Consider the following 16,486-nt stretch of genomic DNA (forward strand, 5'->3'; position numbering starts at 1 on the left):
AATTTCAGGCCTAACAGAAGTAGGGAATAGTATAAATACCCAGGTAACCATCAGTGGCTTAAACAATAATCCGCTCATGGCTAATCTTGTTTTATTTCTAGCTCTATCCACTCCTCCCTCCCCTTATTTTGAAACAACTCCTGGACATGGTATGATTTCCTCTGTAAATATTTCAGAATGTATGAGATATAATTACTAAATGCTAGCTGGCACTCCTTCTGTTCCTCAGTGACTTAAAAAGTGTTGTGTTCATTGCACAGCATGTTGCTCTTCTCAGAAACCAGGTAAATAGCGTAATGATTTTATTTGATGACTTACCCAAACTAAACTCTCTGAGGGGTAGGGGTAAGGGAGGGTGGATATTATGGCATCTAGCTCAGTGCCTTGCAATTAATCAACAGAGGTGGAAAGAAAAACAAACACAAGCGATGTGTTTTAGGTTTTTTAATACACTGGTACCCACATGGGTCTAGGGCCTTGTCTTACCTCTTTGCTTCTGTTCCCTTCCTGAATTCATTGCTCTACAGGAAAATTTTAAATTGTATTAAATCAGCCAAAGAACGGGGACTTGAGGGCAGAGTAAATTCTTCCTCCTCAGGAACAAAAAACATTAAAAAAGAAAAATCAAATGATTTCAGCCTGAGATTTTTCCTAGCGGGACCCCGAGGGCGGGGCTGCGCGGAGGCCCCGCCCTTCCCCTCCCCGCCTCCGCCAGCTCTCGGTTCTCCTCCTCGCCGCCGCCCCCCGCCCTCCGGCTCTTCTTCCCGGCAGCCCTAGCGCCCGCCTCGGCGCTCTTCAAGATGGCGGCCGACAGTGAGGTGAGGTGTTTACTCCCTCCGTATCCCTATCTCTGTATAAGTTTGCTCCTCCGTGTCAGCGCCCCGTAGCTCAATCTCTTTCTTTCCTTTCACTTCCCACAGCCCGAGTCCGAGGTATTTGAGATCACGGACTTCACCACTGCCTCGGAATGGGAAAGGTGAGTGAGTCGTTATCATTGGTTATCAGCACTTTGGGACCCGGCGTCTCCCCCCGCTACTCCCCCAGCATAGACTCCCCCAACCCAGACGCCACTTCTGCGGGAAAAGTAAGACCCGTGGGTGTCCGGGTCTCCGCCTCCTCGCTGCTGTGGTCGGCCGCAAGCCTCTTCTGCGTCTCGCGTCTGACCAGCCCCGGCCCGCCCACATCAGCCAAACCCCGGAGGAGTTTAGTTTTCTCCGCTCTCCGGCCACTCTCCTTAGACCTTTGGTTCTCTCGTTGCTGCCCGCCCGCAGAAACAGTTCCCAGGCTACCGCTGCCGTTCCTGCGTTCCTTTCCGTGTACGTCATTTTGTTATAGTGAGCAATAAACTTCGCAGGTGCTTTTTTCATCTTGCCGTGTACGTCCTTTTCAGGAGGAGGCCTTTCTTCAGAGTCCTGGTGGTTGTCCGTCTGCCACTCCCACCAGCTCCATCTTGTCTTTTAGAATAACCTTTTGAAATAGTCCGCGTCTGGCTTGGGAACGCTTTGATTCGAGTTGTTCCATTTCAGTGGGTAATGTGCCCAGGCTTCCGGTGCCATTAAACTCCCAGTTGAAACAGCTACGTGAAACTGTAGGATCGCTGGAATTAGTTGAAGGCCAAGTTTGGGGAGGAGTGATAGCTTGGATCCAGGTGTTATCAGTTTGATGTCCCAGAGGCCCTTCAGGTTTTCTGAGTGTTGAGGTCAGTAGTTAGCTTGTTGGAACATTTTATAATCTTTCTGGTTGGGAGAGGAAATCCATCTGGATGTGAATGTCATGTCATTAAACGGCATAGAAGAGATCCCTGCTGGGCTACTTGTTTGATCTCTTGTCCCTTCCCCCGCCCCCCCCCCCCCAAAAAGTCGGTAAGACACAAGCACAGTGGCAAGGCTTTATTGAGCAAGTACTGTGTGTTCAGAACTATAATAACAGAGAAGAACAAAGCCAAAACAAAACTCTTTTTCCATGTGTTAAAAAAACAAAACAGCAAATAGTTAAATTACTTTAAGGATGCTATTGCTGTGGATTATAATTGTTGGAGGTATTTTCATAGAAAAGATAGGAAATGTGCTGGGCCTGGAAAGTGGAAAGTAATTGGTTAAATACGAGAAGGTCCTGACCTGAACAGAGACAGGTGAAAACCTTTGGGATTTAATGAAATGTCTTTACTGGAGTGAAGGCTGTTTGTTGAAGGGAAGTAAACAAGATTATTAAGGAGGATAGGACCAGGTTATAGATAGCTTCCAAAGCTAAGTAAAGGAATCTAAATTTGGTGCTTTAAGACCAGTGATTCTCAAACTTCAGTGTGCGTCAGAATCAAAGTTGATGATTCTGTATGCCTGAGATTCAAAAATTTGCATTTCTAACAAGCTCCCAGGTGATGCTGCTGCTACTGCTGGTCAGGAGACCATACTTTAGAACATTAAAGAGCAGTAGTGAGGGACCCTTGATTTTAAAGTGGCGAAGTGATATGAGAGTGGTTTGAGGAGATGAGGTAAAATGAAGTTACTTTGATTAGGTTGTTGATTTGGAGACTGAAGAGAGAGGCTAGGAGGGAAGATTGTTAGACATTTCAAAGAAGTCGATGATAGGCTTGATGAAATGTACAAGTAGGAAAAAAAAACATGGAAATGCAGTTTCTCGCCTGAGAGAATGAAGATACGAAAGTGGCAAAGTGAGAAGAATCCAGTTTTAGACTTGTTGAATTTGAAATAATAACTTAATGTCTTAAAGGTAGTTAGAAAATGTAATTTGAATCTTGGAGAGTGGGATGAGGAAACAAGAGGAAACAAGAGTATTTAATGGAAAAATGATTACTTTCCACTAGCTAAATATTTAAAGTATCCTGAAGTGGACTGTTAAATCCTTTAGCTCCTTATTTGGAAGTAATTGTTAACACAGCTTTGAAAACTACCACAAAGTAGGAACTTTGAGTTTTGACTTTTAAGCTCTTGTTTCTAGAGTAAAACCAGTGTTTTACAGTTTGTGGGAAAATGTTAAGACTTTGGAGTCTTTTAAACCTTGAGTTTAATGTTTGAATGAAATTTCTTGTCAGTATGTTATGAGCCATATGGACAGTTTATTGAGAGAAGCCAATAACTCTTTTTATCCCTTGTCAATTGAAAAAATACTGAGTACCCATGTGTCAGGCACAGTGCAGGGCATTAGGGATGTGGTGGTCAGTGAAAGCATATGGTTCCTGCTCTTGCTGAACGTACAGACTAATGGAATAGATAGATATGAATCAAATAATAGTACAAGAGCCTGTAATTACAATTGAAATACTGAGAAGAGAAAGAAACCTGGTCTTTTAAGAGCATATAACAAAAAAACGTAATACAGAATGAGAAGTAAGAGGAAGTGACTCTTCAGGTGAGATCTGGAGAGCTTTCAGGGATAAAGTTATTACATTTTTCTAATCAAATATCAATACTTACAGGATAGAGTCCTATTTTGGTTTGTTTTAGTACTGATAGGATTCATACAATGAATATTTTAAGATGTTCCTTCTTTTACCGTGAAAGCTGTATTATTTTAAATTATTTTTATTATAATACATCATTATAAAATAAAAAAGAAAGAAAAATCACCTGTAATCCTACCAGCAGGAGATAGCTACGGTTAATATTTTGAGAAAATTCCTTGTAATCTGTGTGTTGTAAACTTTTTGTGTTAAACTGTATTAATATTTATTTCTAAAATCATTTTTTAAAATTTGTTTATTTTTGGCTGCGTTGGGTCTTTGTTGCTGTGCGTGGGCTTTCTCTAGTTGTGGCGAGCAGGGGCTACTGTTTGTCGTGGCATGCGGGCTTCTCTGTGCGGTGGCTTCTTTTGTTGCGGGCAACGGATTCCAGGCATGCAGGCTTCAGTAGTTGTGGCACGTGGGCCCAGTAGTTGTGGCACACGGGCTTAGTTGCTCTGCAGCCTGTGGGATCTTCCTGGACCAGGGCTCGAACCTGTGTCTCCTGCATTGGCAGGCAGATTCTTAACCACTGCGCCACTGGGGAAGTCCCAATATTTATTTCTATAGCTTCCATTTTTTCATCTAACATATGGACATTTTCTTATTTCCTCAAATGGGCTTCAAAACATGATTTTTAATGGGTGCATATTAGTCCTTTGAATGGATGTACCATTAATTTACAGCTGGTTGCTGCAGTTGGACTTTAAGGCAGTTTCTAGTTTTTTTACCTTTATAAATGTAATGTGTATTTCACATACAGATTTTTGCTCACGTATGCCTACATTTAAATTTTTTAGTTCTTTTTTTGCAAACGTGTTTATTTATTTCTAGAGCACTCTTCATAAAAACTGATAATTGCCATTTTAACCCCCTCAAAATATTGTATTAATTAATATCTTTTTTTAAATTTTAAAGAGGAGGTAATTAGAAGGTTCAGTTGAATCATAAAAACTCCCATTACTACCGTTACACCAAGAATGTAAATAAATAATTTATAATGTCACTGACAGGAAAAACCTGTTACTTTTGAATATATTTTGACTAGAATTAACTCTAGTACTCTAGCACTCTAGCAATACTATGTAAGTGTTTTAGGAGAGCCGTGTTGCTGTTAGATTGCATCATACATATACAGTGTAAGAAGGCAGCTTATTAGAGTAATAACAGGTCTTCTGACAGTGTCCTTTAATATGTATTGAACACTGCTACTGAGATGTGACGGTGTTCATTTGCTGAAATTGAGCATGTTGCTAGTCAGCGTTCATTCTCTTTAATAGGTCTGCTTGATCATTAGAATTAAAGATCAGACAGTGAATAGTTTAAAAATCTGTTGATTATTCCTTAAAGCTGACAAATCTACTTTCAGTTTCTTGCCAGCTGTCCCTTAAAACTTGTTTTGTTTTAATGGGAAAGTTCCCAAATAATATTTTTTGGGGGAGGGGGAGGCAAATCAGGGAATTCATAAGTATCTTTAAAGGAAAAGTTAATTTAAATAGATCAGTTATTTGGAGGGTAGTGAAGAAATCATTAGCTTCATAATTATCTTTACTAGTATCATTTTAGTCTGTCAGTTTTCCTGTCTCAAATTTATTATATTCATTTCAATATGGAGGGATTTACTCTTATATTTTATAGAAGGCAGAACAGGCTTTGTTGGGTTGGCAGTAGACTTAAAAAAATCGATCTAAGAAATCTAAACAGTTTTGCATTGTTTTGATTCTTTTTTTTAGCAGAAACTTTAAATCCACGTATTATCAAGGGAATTTATTATTTTTTAAAATTTATTTATTTTTGGTGGCGTTGGGTGTTTGTTGCTGCACACGGGCTTTCTCTAGTTGGGGAGAGCAGGGGCTACTCTTCCTTGCAGTGCGCAGGCTTCTCAGTGTGGTGGCTTCTCTTGTCGCAGAGCACGGGCTCTAGGTGCGTGGGCTTCAGTAGTTGTGGCACGCGGGCTGTAGAGTGCAGACTCAGTAGTTGTGGCACATGGGCTTAGTTACTCCGCGGCATGTGGGATCTTACTGGAAAAGGGATCGAACCCGTGACCCCTGCATTGGCTGGCAGATTCTTAACCACTGGGCTGCCAGGGAAGTCCCTCAATCTAAGAATTCTTGGGCTAAAGATTATTTTCATTTTCATTTCACATCCATAAATTAGGCTAACAATACTAAACTTACTGAGCCTTCTTTGTTGAAAGTGTTAAAATATTAAAAAAAACTTTTAAAGGAATTATATAACAATAGGAAAAAATGTGGTTACATATTTAGAAAGTTTTTTCCTCTTTCCTAGGTTTATTTCCAAAATTGAAGAAGTCTTGAATGACTGGAAACTGATTGGAAACTCTTTGGGAAAGCCACTTGAAAAGGTCAGATCTATTTGCTGGTGTCTCTAAATGAGTATTTGCTTTAAAACTTCTATTTTTAAGTCTTTTGCTGCATTTGGTACATTTAAAGTAAATGCTTTTCAAGTTATATATAATCTATGAACATAGAATGGCATCTGGAAGAACTTGGATTGGAATCTATGGCGAACAATATTTGTAAGATACTTGTGACCTGTTTTTTAAATAATAAAATTTTGTATGTGTAATGTGATTCTTTGTGAGTGATTTTATTTCTGTTTCTCCTGATGTTTACTTCTCTCTTGCTTTCTCCCTTAGAATGTTCAAAAATAGTTTTTCAGATTTTTTTGGTCAGAGAAAAATTGCAACTACCAACTTCTTGGGTAGTATTTTGCGTAACTAATGAGGAAAAATCTTGGTTTCAAAAACTAACTTGATGTCATTAGTAGTTATTTTACTCAGTTTTTGTTTTTTATGATACCACTAATAATGTTTGTCCTTCCCCTCTTCTTTTTTTAACTTTATGGATGTTTTGAGGATATTTGAGAATGAAAAACAAGAATGAAAAAAAAATTCAAAATTGAGGTGAAACTAATCCTAATTTAAGATATTGATAGTTTTGCTCATAAACCATGCTCCAAATGTTTACTGAAACACATACTCTGAGAACAAACCTAGATTTCCTGTATTTCACTGAAGGGAACTAACAATTTGATTTTAAGCTTATATAGATGCTCTCTTTGTTAGGTAAATGCTTTTCAAGTAAATTTGATCATTGTTTTTGTTAAAAATCTATTCTTAAAAAAAAAAGAAAAATAAATCTATTCTTAACTGCATTTTATCCCTATGTAAGGAACTCTCAATTCTCAATATTTGCTAGGGTTTTTCAGCTTTAATTGTGATGGTAGCAGAATTTGAGACTCTCAAAATATTATGATTTTTTTCTGTATCCATATGAATAAGAGCAGAAAAAGAAATCACATCATTTAATATAGTGTAATATATATACATTAAATCAACTGTGTTTAAATATTTTATGATTGTATTTTTGGATAGAGGAAATGTGAAGTTCTGAAACACAGATATTCTATTCCACTTGAAACAAAGACATAGCAGTTGATATAAAAGCCAATAAAAGGCAAAACAAGCTGGATATAACTGGAGTGGGAAGTGATTTGTACTGTCAAAAAGAGAGCTAAACTGTGTATTTGTGAGCTCTGATATTATATTCCTTAATGCTTTGATTTACACATATTCACTGGGTATCCTTTATGTGCCATGTCTGAAGAAGTAGTGAATAGGGTAAGATCCTTGTTTGCCATTGCACATGAATTTTCATGAGAGAGAGGTAATTAATAAGTAAATAAGATTAAAATTCTAGATGCTAAATTCAACTTTGGGATTTAAGTTGGGTAATGTATTCAAAGTAGGTAGCATATTGCTATCAGGTAGTAGGGGCAAAAGGAGTGTTTTCTCCCTACAGGTAGTAGTAAATAAATCAAATATGGAAAATATGAACACATTTCAAGGTGAGCTGTAACTATGATGAATAAGATTAAAGAAAGTGTAAAGGAGTATATATATGCTGTATATATTCAGCATAAAAAAGAAAATTTAGAGCATACCTTAGTAAGAGATTGTAGTTTATGTCATGGACAGTGATTACCAATTCTCTTCCTCCACTGAGGGAGAATTAAGAGAAATTATTTTTTAAATACCTTTAATTATGGAAAATTTCAAAAATAGTATAGGGAACCCCCATGTGTGTGTCACTCAGGTTCAACAATTCTTTTATTTCTTATTTCAATATTACCACTATCTACTCACCACCCCTACTAGATTTTTTTTAAATAAAGTTACATAATGCACAAAACTGCTTATTTTGATAAATGTTTATATCATGTAAGATTCCTCACTCAAGAGATTGGACATTTCTGTCATCCCAGAAGTGTCCATAGTGAACCTTTCCACTTGATTCCCATGTTCCTCACTCATGTCTTCTCCCTGCAACCCCCCCCCCCGCCCCCTGCCCTTCCAAGGCATCTGCTGTTCTTTTCCTTTTTTCTTTTAAACCATAGATTACTTTTGCCTGCTCTGTGATTGGATATACATGCTATCATACAGTACATGCTCTTTATGCTGGCTTGTTTTACATAATATTTGAGATTATTCTAGGTTGTTGCAGGTATCAGTATTTTTATTGCTGAGTAGTAGTCTGTTGTATGAATATACCACAGTGTGTCACTTGTTGACAGACATATTTGCTATTATGAATAAAGCAGAACATTCTTACATGAGGCCTTTTGCAGAGGTATGTTTTTATTTCTCTTGGGTAAATACCTAGGAGTAGAATTACTGGGTCATAGGCTAAGTGTATGCTTAACTTTATGAGAAATTGCTAGATCTTTTGTAACATTTTACCTACCCACTAGCAATATGTGAGAGTTTGGGTCATTTCATATTTTCACCAACAGTTGTTTGTTTTCAGCCTTGTAAATTTTAGTCCTCCTAATGGGTATGTAGTTTGTGGAATTAATTTGTATTTCTCTTTCTGGTTTTACTTTTGTATTTCTGTGATGAATATTGGTATTGACTACTTTTTTCGTGTGCTTGTTAGCCATTTGTGTGTTGTCTTTTGTGAAATGACTGTTCAAGTTTTTTGTCCATATTTTAAATTGGGTTGAGTTTTTATTGAGTTGTAGAGATCTTTTAGTTCTATTATATATTTTGCTTTTAAGTCTTTTCACAGATAGTACTTTTGCTAGGTTGTGAAGATATGTTGTCTTCTAGAATTTATCATTTTAGCTTTTATTTAGGTATATGACCCATCATGAACTAATGACATGTATGGTGTGAGGTGGGAATCACAGTTCAGTTTTTTACTTATGGCTATCTTGTTCTAGAACCTTTTGTTGAAAACACTTTTTTTCTCCATTGAATTGCTTTGTTGCCTTTGTCAGACAGTTGACCTAGGGGGGTCATCTTCTGGAATCTGTATTCTGTTTCATTAATCTGTTTGAAAATCCTGATGTCAATACCACATTGTCTTGACTACTGTAGTTTAGGGTTTCCCAGTTATGGCACTATTGAAATTTTGGGCCAGGTTGTTGTGGGGCTGTCTCGCGTATTATAGAATTTTAGTAGTATCCCTGTCCTCTACCTGTTAGATCCCAGTAGCATCCTACCCATGGTGAAAACCAAAAATGTATCTAGACATTGCCAAATGTCCCCTGAGGTGCAAAATTGCCTCCAACTGAGAACCACTGAATAGCTTTAGAGTAAGTCCCAAATTTAGTTAATGTAAATTCTCTAGCTTTTGTTGTTTTCCCAAATTGTTTTATCTATTCTAGGACCTTTGTTTTCATTATTAATTTCAGAATGAGCTTGTCAGTTTATATAAAAAGGATTATAATTATGCTGGGACTATGATTGGGATTGTGTTGAATTTATAGATTACTTTGAGGAGAAGTAACATTTTGACAATCTTGAAGCTTGACATCTCTTCACTTATTAAGTTATCTTTATCGCAGCAATGTTTTATAGTTTTTGATGAGGTCTTGCATTTTTTTTGTTAAATTTATTACTAAATATGTTATATGATGCAGTTGTAAATGGAATTGTTTTAAAATTTTCTTTTTCATTTGTTTGTTGCTAGTGCATAGACATACAATGAATTTTGTATATTGATTTGGTATCTTGAGACCTGGTTAAATGTAAAGATTCATAATCTTTTTGTTAATTCTTTTGCATCTTCTACATGCATAGTCATTTTGTTTGCAAATAGGGACAGTTTTACTTCTTTTTCAATTTTTGTACCTTGCATTTCTTATTTTTAATTGCACCAACTGGGACCTTTAATAAAATTTTGAATGGAATTGTTGAGAGTAGACATCCTTGCCTCCTTCCCAATTTTAGGGGGGAAATGTCCAGCATTTCAATACTCAGAATTGTAGATTTTTCATATAACACAGGGGAAATTCTGTTCTTAATTAGCTGAGAGGTTTTTTTGAAATCATGGGTATAATTTATTCAAATCTTATTCTGTACCTATTGAAACAATCACATGGTTTTTCTTTTTTTTTGGTGGTACGCGGGCCTCTGACTGTTGTGGCCTCTCCCCGTTGCGGAGCGCAGGCTCAGCGGTCATGGCTCACGGGCCCAGCTGCTCCGCGGCATGTGAGATCTTCCTGGACCGGGGCACGAACCTGTGTCCCCTGCATCGGCAGGCAGACTCTCAACCACTGCGCCACCAGGGAAGCCCCTGGTTTTTCTTTTTTATTCTCTGAATATGGTTAAGTATGTTGATTAATTTTTTTTTTATTGTGGTAAAATATATACAGATGGTCTCCACCTTATGGTGGTCTGACTTAGGATTTTTCGATGGGTATGGTACAAAAGTGATACACTCAGTGGAAATTGTACTTTGAATTTTGATCTTTTCCCAGGCTAGCCTGTGTGGTACAGTACTCTCTTGTGATGCTGGGCAGCAAGCTGCAGCTCCCAGTAAACCATTCAATCACGAGGGTAAGCAACTGATACACTTAAAACCGTTCTGTACCCGTGTAACCATTCTGTTTTTCACTTTGAGTACTCAGTAAATTACATGAGGTAGTCAACATTTCATTACAAAATAGGCTTTGTGTTAGATGATTTTGTCTAACTAGGCTAATGTTAAGTGTTCTGAGCATGTTTAAGGTAGGCTAGGCTAAGCTATAATATATGATAGATTAGGTGTATTATGTTGATGTAACGATATTTCTAACCTGTTATGAGTTTATTGGGCCATAATAACACCGTCATAAATCAAGGACGATTTGTACTTATGGTTTACCACTTTAACCATTTTTAAGTGTAAAATTCAGTGGCGTTACATTGTTGAAGTTTTCATCAACCCAAACTGAAACTCCCCTCCCCACCAACCCGAAGCCCCTGGTAACCACTGTTCTACTTCTGTTTCCATGAATTCACTAATTTACATCCTTCATATAGGTGGGATCATACAGTATTTGTCCTTTTGTATCTGGTTTGTTTCACCTAGCATACTTAATGTCTTCAAGGTTCATCCCTGTGGTAGAATGTGTCAGAATTTCATTCCTTTTTAAGTTGGAATAATATTCCATTGGATGTATATGTACCACATTTTGCTTATCCATTCATCTACCAATGGACACTTGGGTTATTTCCACTTTCTGGCTTTTGTGAATAATGCTGCTGTGAGCATGGGTGTGTAATATCTGTTTGAGTCCCGTTCAGTTCTTTTAGATATGTACCCAGAAGAGGAATATTTGCATCATATGCTAATTCTATTTTTAATTTTTTGAAGAATTGCCATACTGTTGGCTGGCTAAAAATACTGTTTTTCTTTATCTAAAAGTATCTTTATTTTACTTGATTTTTGAAGAGTAGTTTTGCTGAAGAATTCTGGCTGAAAAGTTTCCCCTCCAGTTCTTTTGTCTTCTGTTCTCTATAATTTCTGCTGAGAAGTTAGATGGCATTTATATTTTTGTTCTAGCTAGGTGTTTTTTTCCTCAGGCTACGTTCAAGATTTTTTTTTCTGTATCTTTTTAAGCCGTCTTAACTATGAATGTGCATAGGTTTATTTTGTTTGTATTTTTCCTGTTTAGTTTTATTAATACTGAATAGGTAAATTTTTTGTTTTTCACCAAACTGGGGAAGTTTTGGCCATTATTTTAAAAATAGATTTCTGGCCTATTCTTTTTTTCTGTGATTTAAGTTATATTTGACTTCTTGATACTGTTCCACAGGTCTCTGAGGCTCTGCTCTCCTCAGTCTTTTTTCTCTCAGATAATTTCTTAGGACTTATCTTCTGTTGTCTCCAGTTTGCTGTTAAACCCACTTAATGTATCTTACAATTTAATTATTGTAGTTTTTAGTGTAGAATTTGTATTTGGTTCCTTTTATAATTTCCAGTTATCTGTGATTGCTTACCTCTAAAGTTGTTTGAAAATATTTTCCTTTAGTCCTCCAATTGCAACATCTACATCTTGAGGTTGGATTTTGTTTACTGTGTTCCCTTGCGTATACGTCACATTTTCTTGGTTTTTTATTTGTTTTGTGTTTTTTCTGTGTGTATATTGGATAGTAATTTCTTAATTTTACGCTTGTATTTTGAATGAAATTTAGGGACTAGATTCTGTTGTGTTCTCTGAAGAGTATTTTTTTTGTTCTAGCAAGCAGTTTGCTTAATTGGATTAAAATTCCATTCTCTTTTCAGTGGTGACAACAGCTGAAATCTTTTCTTTTAAGTTCCTTCTTTGTCACCGTACCCTGGAGTCTCTACAGCACATGCATGGTTTAGCAGTTAACCAAGATTTGGGGCAGAGTTTATATGCAAATTTTGGGGCTTACCCCCTAGTTGTACACAGATTAGACTGCCATTAGGTCAGAAATTCTCATGGTGTGGTCTGAGGACCTCTTTTGGACCCTGAGAGCCTTTCAAGGTCGACAAGGTCTTGCCTTTTCCAACTATATTGTGTATGTGATGCCTTTTTTTCTTTATATGCTTCAGGAAGAACAATGGATTACAAAGAGTGATTGAAGATGCAGATATGAGAATCCAGTTGTCTTTTAAAAACTATATAATAAAGAGATTTACAAAATGTAAAACTCTACCGCTCTTCTTGTTAATATTTTTTTGTTCTGGAAAATATTAAAATTTTATTTTAATAGGTAATAAGTTCATTGTCATTTTAAATGAATTTTTTTTTTTTTTTTTTTTTTTTTTTTTTTTTGCGGTACTCGGGCCTCTCACTGTTGTGTCCTCTCCGGTTGCAGAGCACAGGCTCCGGACGCACAGGCTCAGCGGCTGTGGCTCACGGGCCTAGCTGCTCCGCGGCATGTGGGATCTTCCCGGACCGGGGCACAAACCCGTGTCCCCTGCATCAGCAGGCGAAGTCTCAACCACTGTGCCACCACGGAAGCCCTAAGTGAATTTAAAAATTAAATTTTTTTTCCTTTTTAATTTCTTACATGGGGTACTCAGTACTTTTAAGAAAGTAAAGGAATCCTGAGGCAGAAAAATTTGAGACTGCTGTCTTAGACGAGAAGTTACAAAATGCAGATCTCATTGGATGCAGTTTCATTTTTTCATGGATAAACTCTCAAGTTTCTGTCTCCATTTGGTCACTCTCCAGAGCCTTGAAAAAATGTTTTTTTTTAAAACAGATTTTATAATTTTTATCTAAAGGAGGGTTAATCTGTCCAACCAGGCAAGGAGTGACTTCCCTTGTGGCGCAGTGGTTAAGAATTCGCCTGCCAGTGCAGGGGACACGGGTTTGATCCCTGGTCCGGGAAGATCCCACATGCCATGGAGCACCTAAGCCCGTGCGCCACAACTACTGAGCCTGCGCTCTAGAACCCATGCACCGCAACTACTGAGCCCATGCACCGCAACTACTGAAGCCCATGTGCACTAGGGCCCGCTTGCCGCAACAACTGAGCCTATGCACCGCAACTACTGAAGCCCATGTGCTCTAGGGCCCGCTTGCCGCAACAACTGAGCCCGTATGCTGCAACTACTGAAACCTGTGTACCTAGAGACTGTGCTCTGCAACGAGAGAAGCCACCGTAACAAGAAGCCTGCGCACCGCCATGAAGAGTAGCCCCTGCTTGCTGCAACTAGAGAACGCCCACGTGCAGCAATGAAGACCCATCACAACCAAAGATTAAAAAAAAAAAAAAGAGGAGGAAGTGGCAGTTATTGACTATTAGCTATGGTACTATGCAACATAATTGTGACTCCGCCTGTTAATCCTTAGACAAATTTTGGTGATGAACTATTACCGTATTTTATGGACAAGAAATGAGGCGTGGGTGCTTGTAGTAATTTCCCCAAAGCCATGTTGTCAGAAGTTGGTTTAAGCAGGATAGTAGGTCACGCTTGCCTTCAAAGACCCACATTTCTATTTTACTCTGCTCTTTTTGGCTTCAGAGATTTAAGAAAATGTAAAATTACATAAGGAAGTATTAGAATAGGTTTCTAAGGCAGATTTTGGAATTTTAGTTTCTTGGGCTTAATAAAATAGATAAAAATCTTGGTGGTATGAATATGATCCTGCTTGAAGACAAGGAAATTAAAGAAATGACGTTTTAAATTCTTTTTAGTCTTGTAATTTCGTGATTCTATGTATCTAGCAAAAATTTGAAGTACTTTTCATGAGATGTTAAGTTTAGGTATGGCATAATCTGAGAATAGAACTGTTTATGCTCTTTTTTTTTTTTTTTTTTTACTTATTTTGGCTGCACTGGGATCTTCATTGCGGCATGTGGGATCTTTAGTTTGTGGCACGCGGGCTTCTTAATTGCAGCATGAGAACTGTTAGTTGCGGCATGCGTGGGGGATCTAGTTCCCGACCAGGGATCCAACCTGGGCCCTCTGCATCGGGAGTGAGGCATCTTACCCACTGGAGCACCAGGGAAGTCCCAGTCAGTGACTGACTCTTATCTCACTGAAAGATAAGAAGAAAGATGGAAGAAAGATTATTATGGAAGAAAAATTCTTTCTTATGGAAGAAAGATTATTAACTTTAGAATATTAATAAAAGAAGAATGACTTTAATAGTATTGAAATGTGTTGAGATTTTTCATACCCACCCAGTAGACTGGAATGACATTTATTTCAGTACTTAAATTTCATAAGGCAAATGTAAAATAAATTTTAATTATAGTTTTGCTCTTGTTGAGAAACTTCCCAAACTACAGTAACAATAGGTCAGACTTGTGACTGATACCACCATTATAAACAATTTATATTTCTTTATTTGCCTTCTCTCCAAGCACCGAAGTGTCACATGGATCATTAGAGTGGGGGGAGTGGAGATTTTTTAAACGCTAAAGTTTTGGGAGACTAGACAGTTGAGGATCAGTCAGTGATGAGAATATGGTGTTTCTGAAATGAAGTAAATCAAAATGAAAGCAACATTGAGTTGCCTGTAACATTTTTAGGAATAGGATTATTTAAATTAATGTTTATACTCTTTTTCCTTTAAATAGTAATCATGTCTGTAGCTTTTCTGGATATTATACAGAAGGAAAAATATTTTATATTTCCTCTGCTTTCAAATTGGAAGTTTTTGGAGTTCTTTGCTGTTATTGTGTTAAAAATTTTATTGTAATAAATGGCAGACGATATCTTTAAGAGACAGCATAGCATAGCGATGAAGAGTACGGGCCCTAGGGAATTCCCTGGCAGTACAATGGTTAGGACTCCACGCTTCCACTGCAGGGGGCACGGGTTCGATCCCTTGTCAAGGAACTAGGATCCTGCATGCAGAGCAGTGCAGCCAAAAACTACATAAATAAATGAAGTGGTCCAAAAAAAAAAAAAAAGAGTATGGGCCCTACAATCATATGGCTTGTATTAGAATTCTAGTTTGTTTCTTTTTTTTTTTTTTTTTTTTTTGCGGTACGCGGGCCTCTCACCGCTACGGCCTCTCTTGCTGCGGAGCACAGGCTCCGGACGCGCAGGCTCAGCGGCCATGGCTCACAGGCCCAGCCGCTCCGTGGCATGCGGGATCTTCCCAGACCGGGGCATGAACCCGTGTCCCCTGCATCGGCAGGCGGACTCTCAACCACTGTGCCACAAGGGAAGCCTCTTCTTAACTTATTTTTATTGAGGTATACTTGATGTACAATATTATATAAATTACAGGTGTACAGCAGTGATTCACAGTTTTTAAGGGTTATGCTCCATTTATAGTTATTATAAAATATTGGTTATACTCCCTGTGCTGTACAATGTATTTGTAGCTTATTTATTTTATACATAATAGTTTGTACCTCTTGATTTTCTCCCCCTTCCCTCTCTCCACTGGTAGCCACTAGTTTGTTCTTTATATCTCTGATTTTATTTCTGTTTTGTTACATCCATTTGTTTGTTTTATTCTTTAGACTCCACATATAAGTGATTACAGTATTTGCCTTTCTCTGACTTACTTCCCTAAGCATAAGACCCTCCAGGTCTATGCATGTTGTTGCAAATTGCAAAATTTCATTCTTGTTTTATGGCTGAGTAATAGTCCATTGTGTGTGTGTGTATATATGTATCTATATATCACATCTTTTTTCCTTTTTGCTATTTAAAAATTTTTATGCCATTTTTAAAGATTATTTTCCATTTACAGTTATTACAAAATATTGGCTATGTTCTCTGTGTTGTACAATACATCCTTGAGCCTGTCTTACAGACATAGCTGTTACCTCCCACTCCACCCCTATAGTGCCACCCCTCCCACCCCATAACCACTAGTTTGTTCTCTGGATCTGTGAGTCTGCTTTCGTTTTTGTTATATTCACTAGTTGGCTGTAGTTTTTAGATTCTACATGTAAATGATATCATACAGTATTTGCTTTTCCCTGACTTGTTTCACTTAGCGTAATGCCCTCCAAGTCCATCCATATTGCTGCAAATTGCAAAATTTTGTTCTTTTTTATGGCTGAGTAATAGTCCATGTATATATATCTATAGATATAAATATATATATATAGATATAGATATAGATAACATATCTTTATCCATTCATCAGTTGATGGACACTTAGGTTGTTTCTATATCTTGGCAATTGTAAATAATGCTGCTATGAACATTGGGGTCCATGTATATTTTCGAATTAGGGTTTTTGTTTTTTTCAGATATATACCCAGGAATGGAATTGCTGCGTCATATGGTA

The 16,486-nt window shown here is 37.5% G+C and overlaps 1 protein-coding gene across 2 annotated transcripts in view; it reads left to right on the forward strand.

Annotated features, from left to right (window-relative positions):
- Nucleotides 1–800: 800 nt before the first annotated feature.
- RAB3GAP1 (RAB3 GTPase activating protein catalytic subunit 1) overlaps nt 801–16,486 on the forward strand; it is a gene marked incomplete at its 5' end in the record, with an annotated part of 125,587 nt that continues 109,901 nt past the window's right edge. For both annotated transcript variants that reach the window (XR_014326259.1, XM_082840627.1), the window contains 3 exons: nt 801–818; nt 921–976; nt 5,747–5,822. Coding sequence is in view for 1 of the 2 variants with exons in the window: in XM_082840627.1 (XP_082696753.1) it covers nt 801–818; nt 921–976; nt 5,747–5,822 (150 nt within the window). The remainder of the gene's footprint in view (nt 819–920; nt 977–5,746; nt 5,823–16,486) is intronic.

This window comes from Leucopleurus acutus, assembly GCF_964270905.1.
Source record: "Leucopleurus acutus genome assembly, chromosome: 6".
In the NCBI taxonomy this organism is placed as follows: Eukaryota; Metazoa; Chordata; class Mammalia; order Artiodactyla; family Delphinidae; genus Leucopleurus; species Leucopleurus acutus.